Below are 11,195 nucleotides of genomic sequence, written 5' to 3'. Positions count from 1 at the left end.
ATGAGTCTAAGTCCCAAATCCCCACCCGCTCCTTCCCTGGTGCCCCGAGAATCCGGACCCCACGCCTGACGACGAGGTTTCGGGGAGCATGTTTATTCATACTGCAATTCAATAAATATGGCTCATGGGAAGGGGTCGGAGGGCCAGGCAGGTGCGTCTGCACCGCAGCCCCATGGTCAGGGTTCCGGAGTTTCCAGCATGTCCGCCAGGGCTCTGGAGAGGAGGACGTGAGGTTAGACAGCCCAAGTGCCCAAGGCTCGCCCCAGGCGCTTCGATGGGGATGTTAACCTGCCCATTTTTACCGACAGGGCAATGGAGTCCCAGGGTCGTCCAGTCACTCAGCGGGACTGCGCCTCTCTAAACAGGGCCCTCAAACTGCCCCCCTCCACACACTTACTGGTACAGGGAGGAGGAGAAATAGTCGACGTAGCTTCCTGTGGGAGAAAAGAGGCTTGAGTGGTACACCACAGGCGAAAGTAGAGGAACCTGGAATCCAGACTAGCTCTGCCCCCCCCCCCCCCGCCGCTCCCCCTTGTCCTAATTCCTTCCCTAAATTGAATTCCTTCTGTTAGCACTCCTTTCAAGGTCCTGCGCCTCTCTCCGTGCTCCTGGTGTTCCCATTCTCCTGAAACCCCCTTTTTTCCAATTCTACCTGCTTCAGCAGGCCCGTCCTTCAACCTGCCACCCCTGGCCTAAGTAGGCCTCAGTATCTAGCCCCACCCCTCCCTCGGCCCAGGCCCCGCCTCTCCGTGCGCGCTCCGCCCCGCCCTCGGACTCCCAGCCTTGGCCCCGCCTCCGCGCCTAGCCACGCCCTGCAGCCTCCCAGGCCCGCCTGTCGGATTGGGCTCTGCCTCCACGGAGTTTGTCTGGCTTACCCGGCGTGCAGACCGTTTCGCAGACCAGAGGGCAGAGGTAGCAGAACTGGCAGTGCTGGGGGTGGGGATGGGGAGAGGCACAAGTGTAAGACTTGGTCGGGGCGGAGCCGGGATGGGGGCGGGTGCCGGCCAGGGGCCCTAGTCGGAGGTTAAGGTTAGAGGCGGGATCGAGTGTGGAGTCAAGGTAGCACCAGGGATGGGGATAGAGGGTTGGGTCAGTCTGAAGGCAGCGGCCAGGATTTGGGACTGTGGGTGTCCAGGGGGCCCCCTGCCGTCCTGGGGCGTGGTGGAACCTGGGTCTCGGGAAAGTGTCACCTGGCACTGGTCGCAGTGCTCCCCCATGTTCTCCTCATCGCAGTGACAGTTCTCACATTCAGTGCATCTCTGGGGACAGGAGGATTCAGGTTTGGGGATACCATTTAAGAGCCACCCGCCAGCCCTTCACCCTGCCCCCTGGACATTTCCCCAGCTCCCCACGCTCATTACCTCCCACACCGAGCTCAGCAGCTTCCCCCTTGTTCCCCTCTTGCGAGGTCCCCCTGTCGCTGTGGGTTGGACCTGTGGGTGTTCTCTTCATGCCTTCTCCCTGTTCTCCCCACAGCCTGCCAGACCCCAGTCCCATTCCACCCACCCTCGACTCCGCCACAGACCCTCCCCTCCATCCCTGAGTTGGCGAGTACAGCTCAGGCCCCACTTCCTCCCGGACCCTTGCCCCGGCCTCCTTCTCAGCTTCCCAGCCTCCAGTCTGCCTGCTGCATGGCCCCAGAAGCATCCTTCTTCACCTGGCACTGCCCCCAGGCACCTTAGAACCCTGGGACAAATTCCAGGAACAGCCTGGAAGATGGACCTGGGCTGGGCACTCACATTGCAGAAGGAGCAGTAGCCGCACAGGGACCCAGGCTGGTAGTTGCTGTACTCCTGGGCCCCCTGCAGATCTGTGGGGACAGGAGAGCAGCAGTGAAGCGTGCTGACTCCGCTCCTCCCTGCCCCCCACCTGGCCAGACCACTTACCCGTGTCCTCGCCACTCTGCTCCTCACTGGAGCCACCCTCGGCCACCTCCCTCCTGGCCATCGGGTTAGGGATGATGGTGAAGGGGAGCTCCTCTTCCTCCAGCCCGTCCTCCTCCTCTTCCCCCTCCCGGTGGTCTTGGCTCAGTGGGGTCTGAACCTCAGCCTTCCCTTCCCTCTTCTCTTCCTCCTCCTCTTCCTCCTCCTCCTCCTGGCTCAGGCTGAGGCCATGACCTTCCTCCTCATCTTCTTCATCCTGCTCATCTAGGCTGCCATGGCGGGTGCCTTCTCCCTGTTCTGAGCTTTCATCGTCTTCCTCGTGGGAGCTCCGGTCTTCCTTCTTCTCTCCATCCTCAGAATCTCTCTCCCTCAAATGGCTTCTATCCTTGACCCCCATGTGTTCCAGGGGCTGGTGGCTAATCTCATCTTCCGCAGACCCTCTGTGGCCAGGCCCTTCATTTTGGTGGCCTTGTTGCCTGTGGCTGGGAGCCTGGTGACCAAGCTTGTCAGAGATGTCCTCGTCTTCGTCCTTGGGGACTCTATGGGCAGGGGCTACTGACTTATATTCATCTGGAAAGTCGTCCTCCTCCGTGCTCTCGGGGCCCGGGTGTTGGGAGCTTGCAACGTGGTGGCTGAACGTGACTGTGACCTCCTCTTCCTCTTCCTCCTCATCTCCAAGGTGAGTATGTCTGGGAATCTGGTGCCAGTGTTCGGTAGACTCATCCTCATCCCCATCTTCGTCTCCATGGCCTCGGTGTCCATGGCTGGGGATATGGTGATGGTGTTCATCTGAGATGTCTTCATCCTCTTCCCTCCCATGGCCTCGGTGCCAGTGGGCCTGGTATCCATCCTCAGTGAACGTGTCCTCTTCCTCATCTTCTCTGGGGCTTCGGTGTTCGTGACTGGGGCTATGATCGTGGTGTTCATCTGAGAGGTCTTCATCCTCTTCCTTCCTGTGGCCTCGGTGCCTGTGGGCCTGGTGTCCGTATTCAGTGGAGATGACATCATCATCATCATCACCACCTTCTTCTTCTCCATGGCCTCGGTGCCTGTGGCTGGGGACATGATGGGGATGTTCATCTGAGAGGTCTTCATCCTCTTCCCTCTCGTGGCCTTGGTGCCTGTGGGCCTGGTGTCCATACTCAGTGGAGACCACCCCTTCCTCCTCATCTTCATCATCCTCTTCTCCGTGGCCTCCATGGATGTGCCTGATGGTATGATGGTGATCCTTGCTGGATCCTTCCTCATCCTCATCTTGGTGGCCCTGGCTTCTGTGGCTGGGGAAGTGGGGTCCGGGCTCGTCTGAATCATCCACATCTTCGTTCCCATGGCCTCTGTGCCCATAAGCCTGCCGAGCATGTTCGGTGAAGACCTCCTCATCCGGGATATTCTCTTCTCTGACCTCGTGGACTTGGTACCTGTGGTCTCCGTGACTGTACTCCCTGGAGACGTCCTCGTTCTCATCTCTGTGGCCTCTGTGGCTGTGCGTGGGGTGGCCAAAGTCACCAGACACGTCCTCTGAGGGCCCCACGACTCCCGCATTGTTGTTCCAGTTGCTGGGGCCCAGCCCAGCCCCTCTCAGCTGCTGGGTCATGGCAGGGGGGAGGAGCAGACTGGCCACGGCCACCCAGAGGAGAGAAGTGTGCAGCCATGGCCCCCGGTGGCCCATGGGGACAGACAGGCAGCGAGCTTCTCCCAGGGCTGGCTCCAGCTGCCTCTGTGGCTCGGTGGACGAGTGTTGCGTTCCTTGCCCCTTTTTGGGTCCTTCTGGTTCTCTCTGCTTGTGTCTTTCCTTTGCTATGTCCCCTGTTGCCTCTGCTGTCTGCCTTCCTCCGGGCCCTCACTGCTGGACCCCCCTCGGAGGCTGTCTCAGGAGCCCCCTCACCCCCCTCTCAGGCCCTCCCTCCCCACCTCCCAGCCAATAGGGTCTCTCTCCTCCCCTCTCTGTGGCTAAATTTACTTTCTGCCCTGAGTTATTCTGGGTCAGTCCCCGCCTGCCCCTCCCCTCCTGCTCCTCCTCCTCCCAGAGCTGGGGAAGGGGCAGGTGAAGGGGTCTCAGCCTGGCCAGGACTGGGGACCAAGGGCTTGACTTGGTTGCCAACAAGTTCATGTTTTGTAGCAGCAAAGATAATGGGTAGACTTTTAGTGGGCCAAGTTGGGGGGAGCCTAAGACAACTGTGGGGGCTGGAGGGACCCATCTGAGAGGAGAGACCTCTGCCACGGAAGGATTGGGATTGGATTCTGGGGAGTTTCTGGCCAGAGCGGGGAGCCTTTGCCGAGAGTGTGGATGACAGTATGGAGGCCCTGGACGGGTGGAAGGAGCTCGCTCCAGCACACACACCTGTGACCTGCTGTCCCTGGAGCCAAGGGCAGGAGACCAGGCCAGGCCAGGGCTATAAATACAGCGGGGGGGGGGGGGGGGGGGGGGCTCAGGTTACCCAGCTAGGCCGCAGCTGTCCCTGTGAGAGCTGGCAGGAGACACGTGGCCCTGCCTGTCTGTGGGTCACTATCTCCCACTCCTCACCCTGTCACTATTGCCCTGGCCCTCTGGATCCCCAGCCCTCTTTATGGGACTCCCTCTCTCATTTCTGCCACCCACTGTTCCCCAGCCACAGGATTCTACTATCTTGTCACTCGGAGTGTCTGCTCTCCACCCAACTCTTTGTATTTCTCTCTCTGAGACAGTGTACCCCCCCAAATCTCTGTTCACCCCCTTTCTGATTCTCTGCCCCCTACCTAAGTTTTTGTGCCCGCCCCCCCACCATAGATTAATGTACCCCCTCCCTACCTTTGGCATTCCATCTTGGGTCTCTGTCTCCCCCCTCCCCACCCCAATCTCCGTTTCTCTCTCTCCCGTCTCTGACATCCCTTTTCTGGGTCCTGTTCTCCTCTCTCTGGTTCCTTTTCCCTCTCTCAGTCTCTTGTCCCTCCTTCTCTGGATCTCTGTGCCCTCTTTCTGGATTTGTCTCTTTCTGATCTCTGACACCCCTTTTCTTGGTTTCTGTCCCTCCTTCTCTGGCTCTCTGGCCCCCTCTCTCTGGCTCTCAGGCCCCCTCTGGGTCTTCGACTGGCCGGTCCGACTGTCCCTTTGCCCCGCCTCTCGTTTTCGCATCCGCAGGACTCCCCGCCCCCCCCAGACCTGGCCCCGCCCCGGCTGGGAAGTGGCGGATCCGGTTTGTCCTGGGCGGGTCTGGAATCGGGGTTGGTGGAGGGAATGTGGGGAGTCGGTTAGGTTGCGGCGGCTGCGGCAGCATGGTGGGGCCGGAGAAGGAGCAGGTACGGCGGCCGGACTCCCAGGCTTGGCCTCCGGGTTCCCAGCGAGGAGGGTGCTGGAGACCCAGATTCTTGGTTCAGATGAGGGAGGGGGTTGGGGTGGGGGATCCCGGAGGTTGGGGGGCTCCGGACTCCTGGGTCATTGGGGACAGATAGGAGTGGGGGGCTAGGGGAGTCCTGAGGCTGGGGGAGGAAGGCGCTGGGGTCCCAGACTCCTGGGTCCGGGGAAGGGTGCGGGATGGGGGACTCGTATCCATAGGACTGAGCTGGAGCCCTCCCACCCCTTGTTCCTGTCCCCAGAGCTGGATCCCCAAGATCTTCAAGAAGAAGACGTGCACGACATTCATCGTTGACCCCACAGATGCGGGGTGAGGAGTTCGCCCCTGGGATCGACCCCGGAGCGTCCCGGCCCGCTGACCCCGCCCACCTTCGCTCCCCGCTCCCCTCCTGTCACTGCGGTCACTTCCAAGGGCGTGCCCTGGTGGCGCTTTCTCCAGGGGGAGGGTTTGGGGAGGGTTTGGGTCCGTGCAGACTCTTCCAATTTCCCTTTGGGCAGGGTCAGTGTTAAAGCCCCAGGCTTAGTTCTGTTTCTTTCTTTCCCTGTGTCTCTTCTCTGCGTCTTCTTGCGTCACTTTCTTTTCCTTTTGGCTGTTTGTTTCATTCATTCGTTCGTTCGTTCATTCATTCACCCAAGAAGCCTGCATTCAGTGCTCCCAAGGGAGCGTAATTATCAGGAGCACAGGCCCTGGCAGGGTTCAGATGTCACCCGGGACTGGTGCTGTGTGGCTTTGGGTAAATCCTTTCATATCCCTGGGCCTCAGCTGTCACCTGCTGTAAAGCCAGGCCTTACGTCTTGAGTGGGCATTTATTGTGAGGATTTAAACAAGTACCTGCTTGTGAATTTCTGGAACGGGGCCCAGCATGTGGTTGGTGCTGGAAAATGCCCGCGATGACTCCTGGAAGGTAGCAGTTACTTCTGGGGGAGGCCCCGTGCTTGGGCTTGGTGGCTGGGACACTTGCATGAGGCCTGTGCAGCATTTGCCTATCTCGGGGAGCCCCTGGCCTTCAGGGACGGTCTCTCCAGTGGATTCTGGCTTTGAAGTTGTTTTCAAGACCATCGTGGTGGGCATGGGAGATGTCACCATTCCTCACTTAGTGAGTCCTGGGAACATAGTAGTTCAGTAAGGCTTGCAATGATGCCCAAATAAACAGATGGACGTTACTGGGGGCGAGTGCTCCAGACCTTTTTACTGGTGGGGAGTGTGGCCGAGGCAGTGTAGGGACCTCTGGTCTGGTGGGACGAGGACTAAGGTAGAGAGATGGGAGCTCGGAATGACAAGCAGCTGGGCCCTCTCCGGTCTGGCTATGGCTGAGGAGGGCACACAGGGTGTCACAGGTGGCTTCTGGAGGAGGAGGGGCCGGTGAGGTGGCATTTGAAGGATGAGCTGGCATTTGACAGTTGAAGGCGTCAGGGAGAGGAGAGCGTGCATTTAAAGGCGTGAGAAGAACATGTGCAAAGTTCAAGGTGTAGGAGGTCTACGTGGAGGAGGGCGGGCCAAACGTCACTGGCCTCAAGAGCCTAGACTTTGGCCTGGGGTGCTGGGAAGCAGTGGGAGGGGCGGGATCAGCTCTGAGTGTGGAAAGAGCCTCTGGGGATTGTGTGAGGATGAAGAGGAGTTCAAGAAGCCACAGGAAAGGCTGGGCTAGGGTCTGGGTGGGACAGGAAGAGTCCTGAGCCAGGCCTACCCCTGTGGGGACACAGGATGGGGATGGGGACAGGAGCTTGGGGACCGCTGGATTTGAGGAGTAAGAGGAGGGGAGGATGTCTTGAACATCTGGTCTGGGACCTGGGAGATAGTGGGGTTGTCCCCAGGATGGGGAATCCAGGAGGATGAGTGGGTCTGGGGAGTATTTCCAAGCTCAGCATGGGTCTTCACATGTCAGGGGCCTCGGAGGGGACTAGGGGACACTGCAGACCTGGGTCTGTGACTTCTGTGCAGCATTCAAGAAGTCTTAGCTGAAGATGGTAACTGAAACTGTAGAAGGTAAAACGTCGGGGGGGATATGTGCAAAGTTGGGGAAGGTGTGCTAGCAACTTTATGGCCTTTTTTTTTGCACAGAAGAGAACTTTTATTTTTTATTGTTTTTTGTTTTTAAAGATTTTATTTATTTATTTGAGAGAGAGCGAGCACAAGCAGGGGGAGCAGCAGAGCCAGAGGGAGAAGCAGGCTCCCCACGGAGCAGGGGAGCAGCAGAGGCAGAGGGAGAAGCAGGCTCCCCATTGAGCAGGATGCAGGGCTCAATCCTAGGACTTTGAGATCATGCCCTGAGCCGGAGGCAGATGCTCAGCTCCCACACCTGATGCTTCTTTTCCCTAAATTACTTTCTTGGCCCCTGGGGCATCAACTTTGAGATCCATGCAGGGAAGCCCTGTGGTCTGGGCTTCTGGGAACACCACCACTCGAGGGAGGCACCGAGAAAGAAAAGCTACGGATGTGGCAGGGACAAGGCAGCCAGGGGAGCAGGCGAACCCTGCCAAGGGACAGAAAGGTTTCTTAGGATCAGTCTTTGAGCTGTGACCAGTGCCATTTTATGATCGTCACACGAGACTTGAATAGAGGCTGTTGTGTTTGGGGATATGATGGTCCTTGCTGATGTTGTCAGGAACAGTGTCAGCGGCCACAGAGAGAAAGAGAGGTAGGAGGTGAGAAGTGCAGAGTGGGGATTCTGCCGGTTCTGTCCACCAGAACTTTCTGCAATGGGGGAAATGTTCTATATCCACGTCCAGTATGGCAGCCACTGGCCCCCTGTGGCTCCCAAGCACTTGAAATGTGGCCAGAGTGACCTAGGAACTGTATTCTTAATTGTATTTAACTTTAATTTATTTAAATGTAACCAGCCACATGTGGCTAAGGTCAACTAGACTAGACAGCTTAAGTTCTGGACCATTCCATGCAGAAGTTTTATCCTCAAGGACTAGTGCGAAGTAGATGGAAGGTAATGAGGGGGTCTAGGGATGGGACTGAGATAGGTGAAAGGACCAACAGGGTCAACTGAGGCAGGCCGGGTCCCTGGAGGTGGACTCAGAAATGAGAAAGGATGTGTCCTTCACTGTACACACTGCGCCAAGAGCCGGGCTGAGTGTGTTCCGTCCATCCGCGGTGTGGATTGATGGCCGCTGTTTCAGCGTCTTTACAGCTTTTAACAGATCCGTGTACCCCCGGTGGTATTCTTCTGTGAAACTGGTCCTTTTTTTTTTTTTTTTTAAGATTTTATTTATTTATTTAACAGACAGAGATCACAAGTAGGCAGAGAGGCAGGCAGAGAGAGAGAGAGAGAGAGGAGGAAGCAGGCTCCCTGCTGAGCAGAGAGCCCGATGTGGGGCTTGATCCCAGGACCCTGGGATCATGACCTGAGCCGAAGGCAGAGGCTTTAACCCACTGAGCCACCCAGGCGCCCCTGTGAAACTGGTCCTTAAGTCAAAGCTCACTCTGCTTTTGTAGATTGGGGTCTCCTCCGCTATGTGCAGTCCCGTCTAGAATGAATTCTTCATTCCCCAAACCTATGTTGCTTGCTCTTGAAAACTCCGAGGCCCGTCGCTTGTCCATTTATTTAAGGGACGTGAGGGCTACTTGTGCATTTAAGGGAAACATTAGTTTCGTCTCTGATCACCATAAATGAAAAAACTTCCATTTGCCGCAAAGAGAAAGAAAGAAGCCACAGAAGACTGTCATGATGAGAAGCAAATGAAGGTATTTTCCTTCTAACTGGACTGTTGGCAGCCCAATTTTCGGAGACTTCTTTCTGTTTAAAAAAAAAAAAAGGAAGCAGGGCAGCAGGGCTCCTGGCTGGCTCCGTTAGTGGGAGCAGGCAGCTCTGGATCTCTAGGCCGTGGGCTCAAGCCCCACGTTGTGTGTAAAGAGTACTTAAATAAGTAAACTTAAAAAAAAAAAAAAAACAAACAAACCCAGAACAGACAAAAGAGTAGCGAAGGGTTAGGCCTTGCAGACATTCTAGCGCCCGGGAAGCCTACCCCCTTGACAGTGATGCGGCACCAAGAAGGCAAGGTTGTGTGAAGCTCTGCGCCCCCTTGGGGCCAGTGGTTTCTCCACGCAGCCCTCTGTTTAGTTCGCACCGTGTGATTTCACTGCCTTACCATTGTCTGGATCTGAGGAGGAAATGGGGGCTCAGGGAGGTGAACCTCAATGTCCCACAGCTGCCCCCGCCTCTGAGCGCTCTCTGAAACCTCTGGCTTTTCCTTCTCGAGGGTTCTCTCCTGTTCGGACTGGGGGCAGCGGGCCGGCCCCTGATGGTTGGTGGTGCTGGGGCAGTGCGGCGTGGTGAGGGGGGCCGGGCTGCCTCCCCGCTTGGCTTCCTTGAGCCCCTGTGGCTCCCTTCCGCTGGCCCGTTTGGCTCTGGCTGTATTTTCTTCCCAGCACTGGGCAGCGCCAGAGTCGGCCGGACTATGCGTCTACCTGCGGGGAGGGGGTTGCTTCTACAGGATCCTTAGGGTCGGGGGTGCGGAGGGACACCCCTGGGGTTCATGCTCCCCTTCCCCCTCCTCCCCAGAGGAGACTTGTGCCAGTGCGGGCGTCCCCGGAGTGCCCACCCGTCCGTGGCCATGGAGGATGCCTTCGGGGCAGCCGTGGTGACCGTGTGGGACAGTGACTTGCACACCACAGAGAAGCCCACCGATGCCTACGGGGACCTGGATTTCCTGGGCGCCGGCCGCAAGGCCAGCAATGTGAGGCCTGCACGTCGGGGCAGGGCCGGGGTCCGCGAGCTGGGCTGCATGCCCCCCACGCCCCTGTCAGATCTGGGGTTGCCGCTGCTGGATGCTGTCTCCCCGTTTGCCCATCCCTGTCTTCCCCTCTCCCCGAATCTCTCTCTCTCCACCCCCGTCTTTTCTAAGTCTGTCGCCTTCTCTCTGGGTCTCTGTCCTTTCCCCTTGGGTTACTGTTCTCCCCATCCTTCTCTGTCTGGATCTCTGTTCTCTGCGTCTCTGTCCCCTTCTCTGTCAGTGTCCCTTTCCCCATGTCCCCTTCTCCTGTGTGTCCGCAGTTCCTCCGGCTTTCCGACCGCACGGATCCAGCTACCGTGTATAATCTGGTCACCCGCACATGGGGCTTCCCGGCCCCAAACCTGGTGGTGTCAGTGTTGGGGGGGTCTGGGGGCCCCACCCTCCACACCTGGCTGCAGGACCTGCTGCGTCGCGGGCTGGTGCGGGCTGCCCAGAGCACAGGTGACTGAGGCTGGGGCCCCTGCCCATGTCCCCCATTTCTCTGGGGTGGATGCGGTCTCCCCCCAGCTCTGAGGGGTTTTGGTCTTACTCTCTCTGTCCCTGCACACCCGTGTCTCTGGACCTGACTATCACTCTCTGGGTCTCTGTGTAGGGGCCTGGATTGTCACTGGGGGTCTGCACAGGGGCATCGGCCGGCACGTTGGTGTGGCTGTGCGGGACCACCAGACGGCCAGCACTGGCGGCACCAAGGTGGTGGCCATGGGCGTGGCCCCCTGGGGCGTGGTTCGGAATAGAGATGCCCTCACTAACCCCAAGGTGGGACCCAGAGTCTTGGAAAAGGAGGGGCTGGGAACCCTGAGTCTGTGGGAGGAGGTGGCTGGGGGCCTGGATCCCTGGGTCCAAGGGAGGAGGGGTTGGGGGGCCATACCCCTGGGTCTGAGAAAGGAGGGGCTAAGGGCCTAGATCCCTGGGTCCGAGGGAGGAGGGTCTGGGGCCTCGGACCGGAGTCTGAGGGAGGAGGGGCTCCTGTCTGTCCTGATCCTGATGGAAAAACTCTTTGGTTTGGCCAATTGTTGCCCAGGGCTCATTCCCTGCGACGTACCCGTGGCGTGGTGACCGCGAGGATGGGGTCCAGTTTCCGCTCGACTACAACTACTCGGCCTTCTTCCTGGTGGACGACGGCACCCATGGCCGCCTGGGCGGCGAGAACCGCTTTCGCCTCCGCTTTGAGTCCTACATCGCGCAGCAGAAGACTGGCGTGGGTGGTGAGTGGCTTCCTCCACAGGGGACCACGGTGC

At 58.5% G+C, this 11,195-nt stretch overlaps 2 protein-coding genes across 4 annotated transcripts in view; one reads left to right on the top strand and one right to left on the bottom strand.

Annotated features, from left to right (window-relative positions):
• Window positions 1-26: 26 nt before the first annotated feature.
• Window positions 27-3,707, bottom strand: LOC111160559 (histidine rich calcium binding protein). The gene is made up of 6 exons (XM_022523753.1): window positions 1,887-3,707; window positions 1,740-1,810; window positions 1,191-1,259; window positions 876-930; window positions 398-434; window positions 27-213 (listed from the first exon to the last, which is right to left on the bottom strand). The coding sequence occupies exons 1-6, from the start codon at window positions 3,550-3,552 to the stop codon at window positions 177-179; spliced, it is 1,935 nt and encodes a 644-aa protein (XP_022379461.1). The 5' UTR covers window positions 3,553-3,707; the 3' UTR covers window positions 27-176.
• LOC111160558 (transient receptor potential cation channel subfamily M member 4) overlaps window positions 2,506-11,195 on the top strand; it is a 39,536-nt gene continuing 30,846 nt past the window's right edge. Inside the window, exons 1-6 of one of the 3 annotated variants that reach the window (XM_022523749.1) lie at window positions 2,512-2,562; window positions 5,457-5,524; window positions 9,726-9,900; window positions 10,218-10,398; window positions 10,550-10,713; window positions 10,979-11,162. In XM_022523749.1, the coding sequence (XP_022379457.1) occupies window positions 9,778-9,900; window positions 10,218-10,398; window positions 10,550-10,713; window positions 10,979-11,162 (652 nt within the window). In that variant the 5' untranslated portion in view covers window positions 2,512-2,562; window positions 5,457-5,524; window positions 9,726-9,777. Of the gene's footprint in view, window positions 2,563-5,129; window positions 5,160-5,456; window positions 5,525-9,725; window positions 9,901-10,217; window positions 10,399-10,549; window positions 10,714-10,978; window positions 11,163-11,195 lie in introns of those variants that run through there. The other 2 variants (XM_022523747.1, XM_022523748.1) reach the window with 2 other exon arrangements.

The sequence above is a fragment of the Enhydra lutris genome, unplaced genomic scaffold (assembly GCF_002288905.1).
Source record: "Enhydra lutris kenyoni isolate GAN:26980312 unplaced genomic scaffold, ASM228890v2 scaffoldscaffold77, whole genome shotgun sequence".
Taxonomy (NCBI): Eukaryota; Metazoa; Chordata; class Mammalia; order Carnivora; family Mustelidae; genus Enhydra; species Enhydra lutris.
The sequence above is the reverse complement of the archived record's forward strand: the minus strand, read 5'-3'. Positions and strand labels throughout refer to the sequence as shown.

Bases quoted from the DNA above. Each gene is read 5' to 3' on its own strand.
- LOC111160559 (XM_022523753.1), bottom strand. From the start codon at position 3,552: ATGGGCCACCGGGGGCCATGGCTGCACACTTCTCTCCTCTGGGTGGCC. The intron at 931-1,190 runs GTGACACTTTCC...CCCCACCCCCAG, and splicing joins AGCACTGCGACCAGTGCCAG to CACTGCCAGTTCTGCTACCT. The intron at 435-875 runs GTAAGCCAGACA...TTTCTCCCACAG, and splicing joins CGAAACGGTCTGCACGCCGG to GAAGCTACGTCGACTATTTC.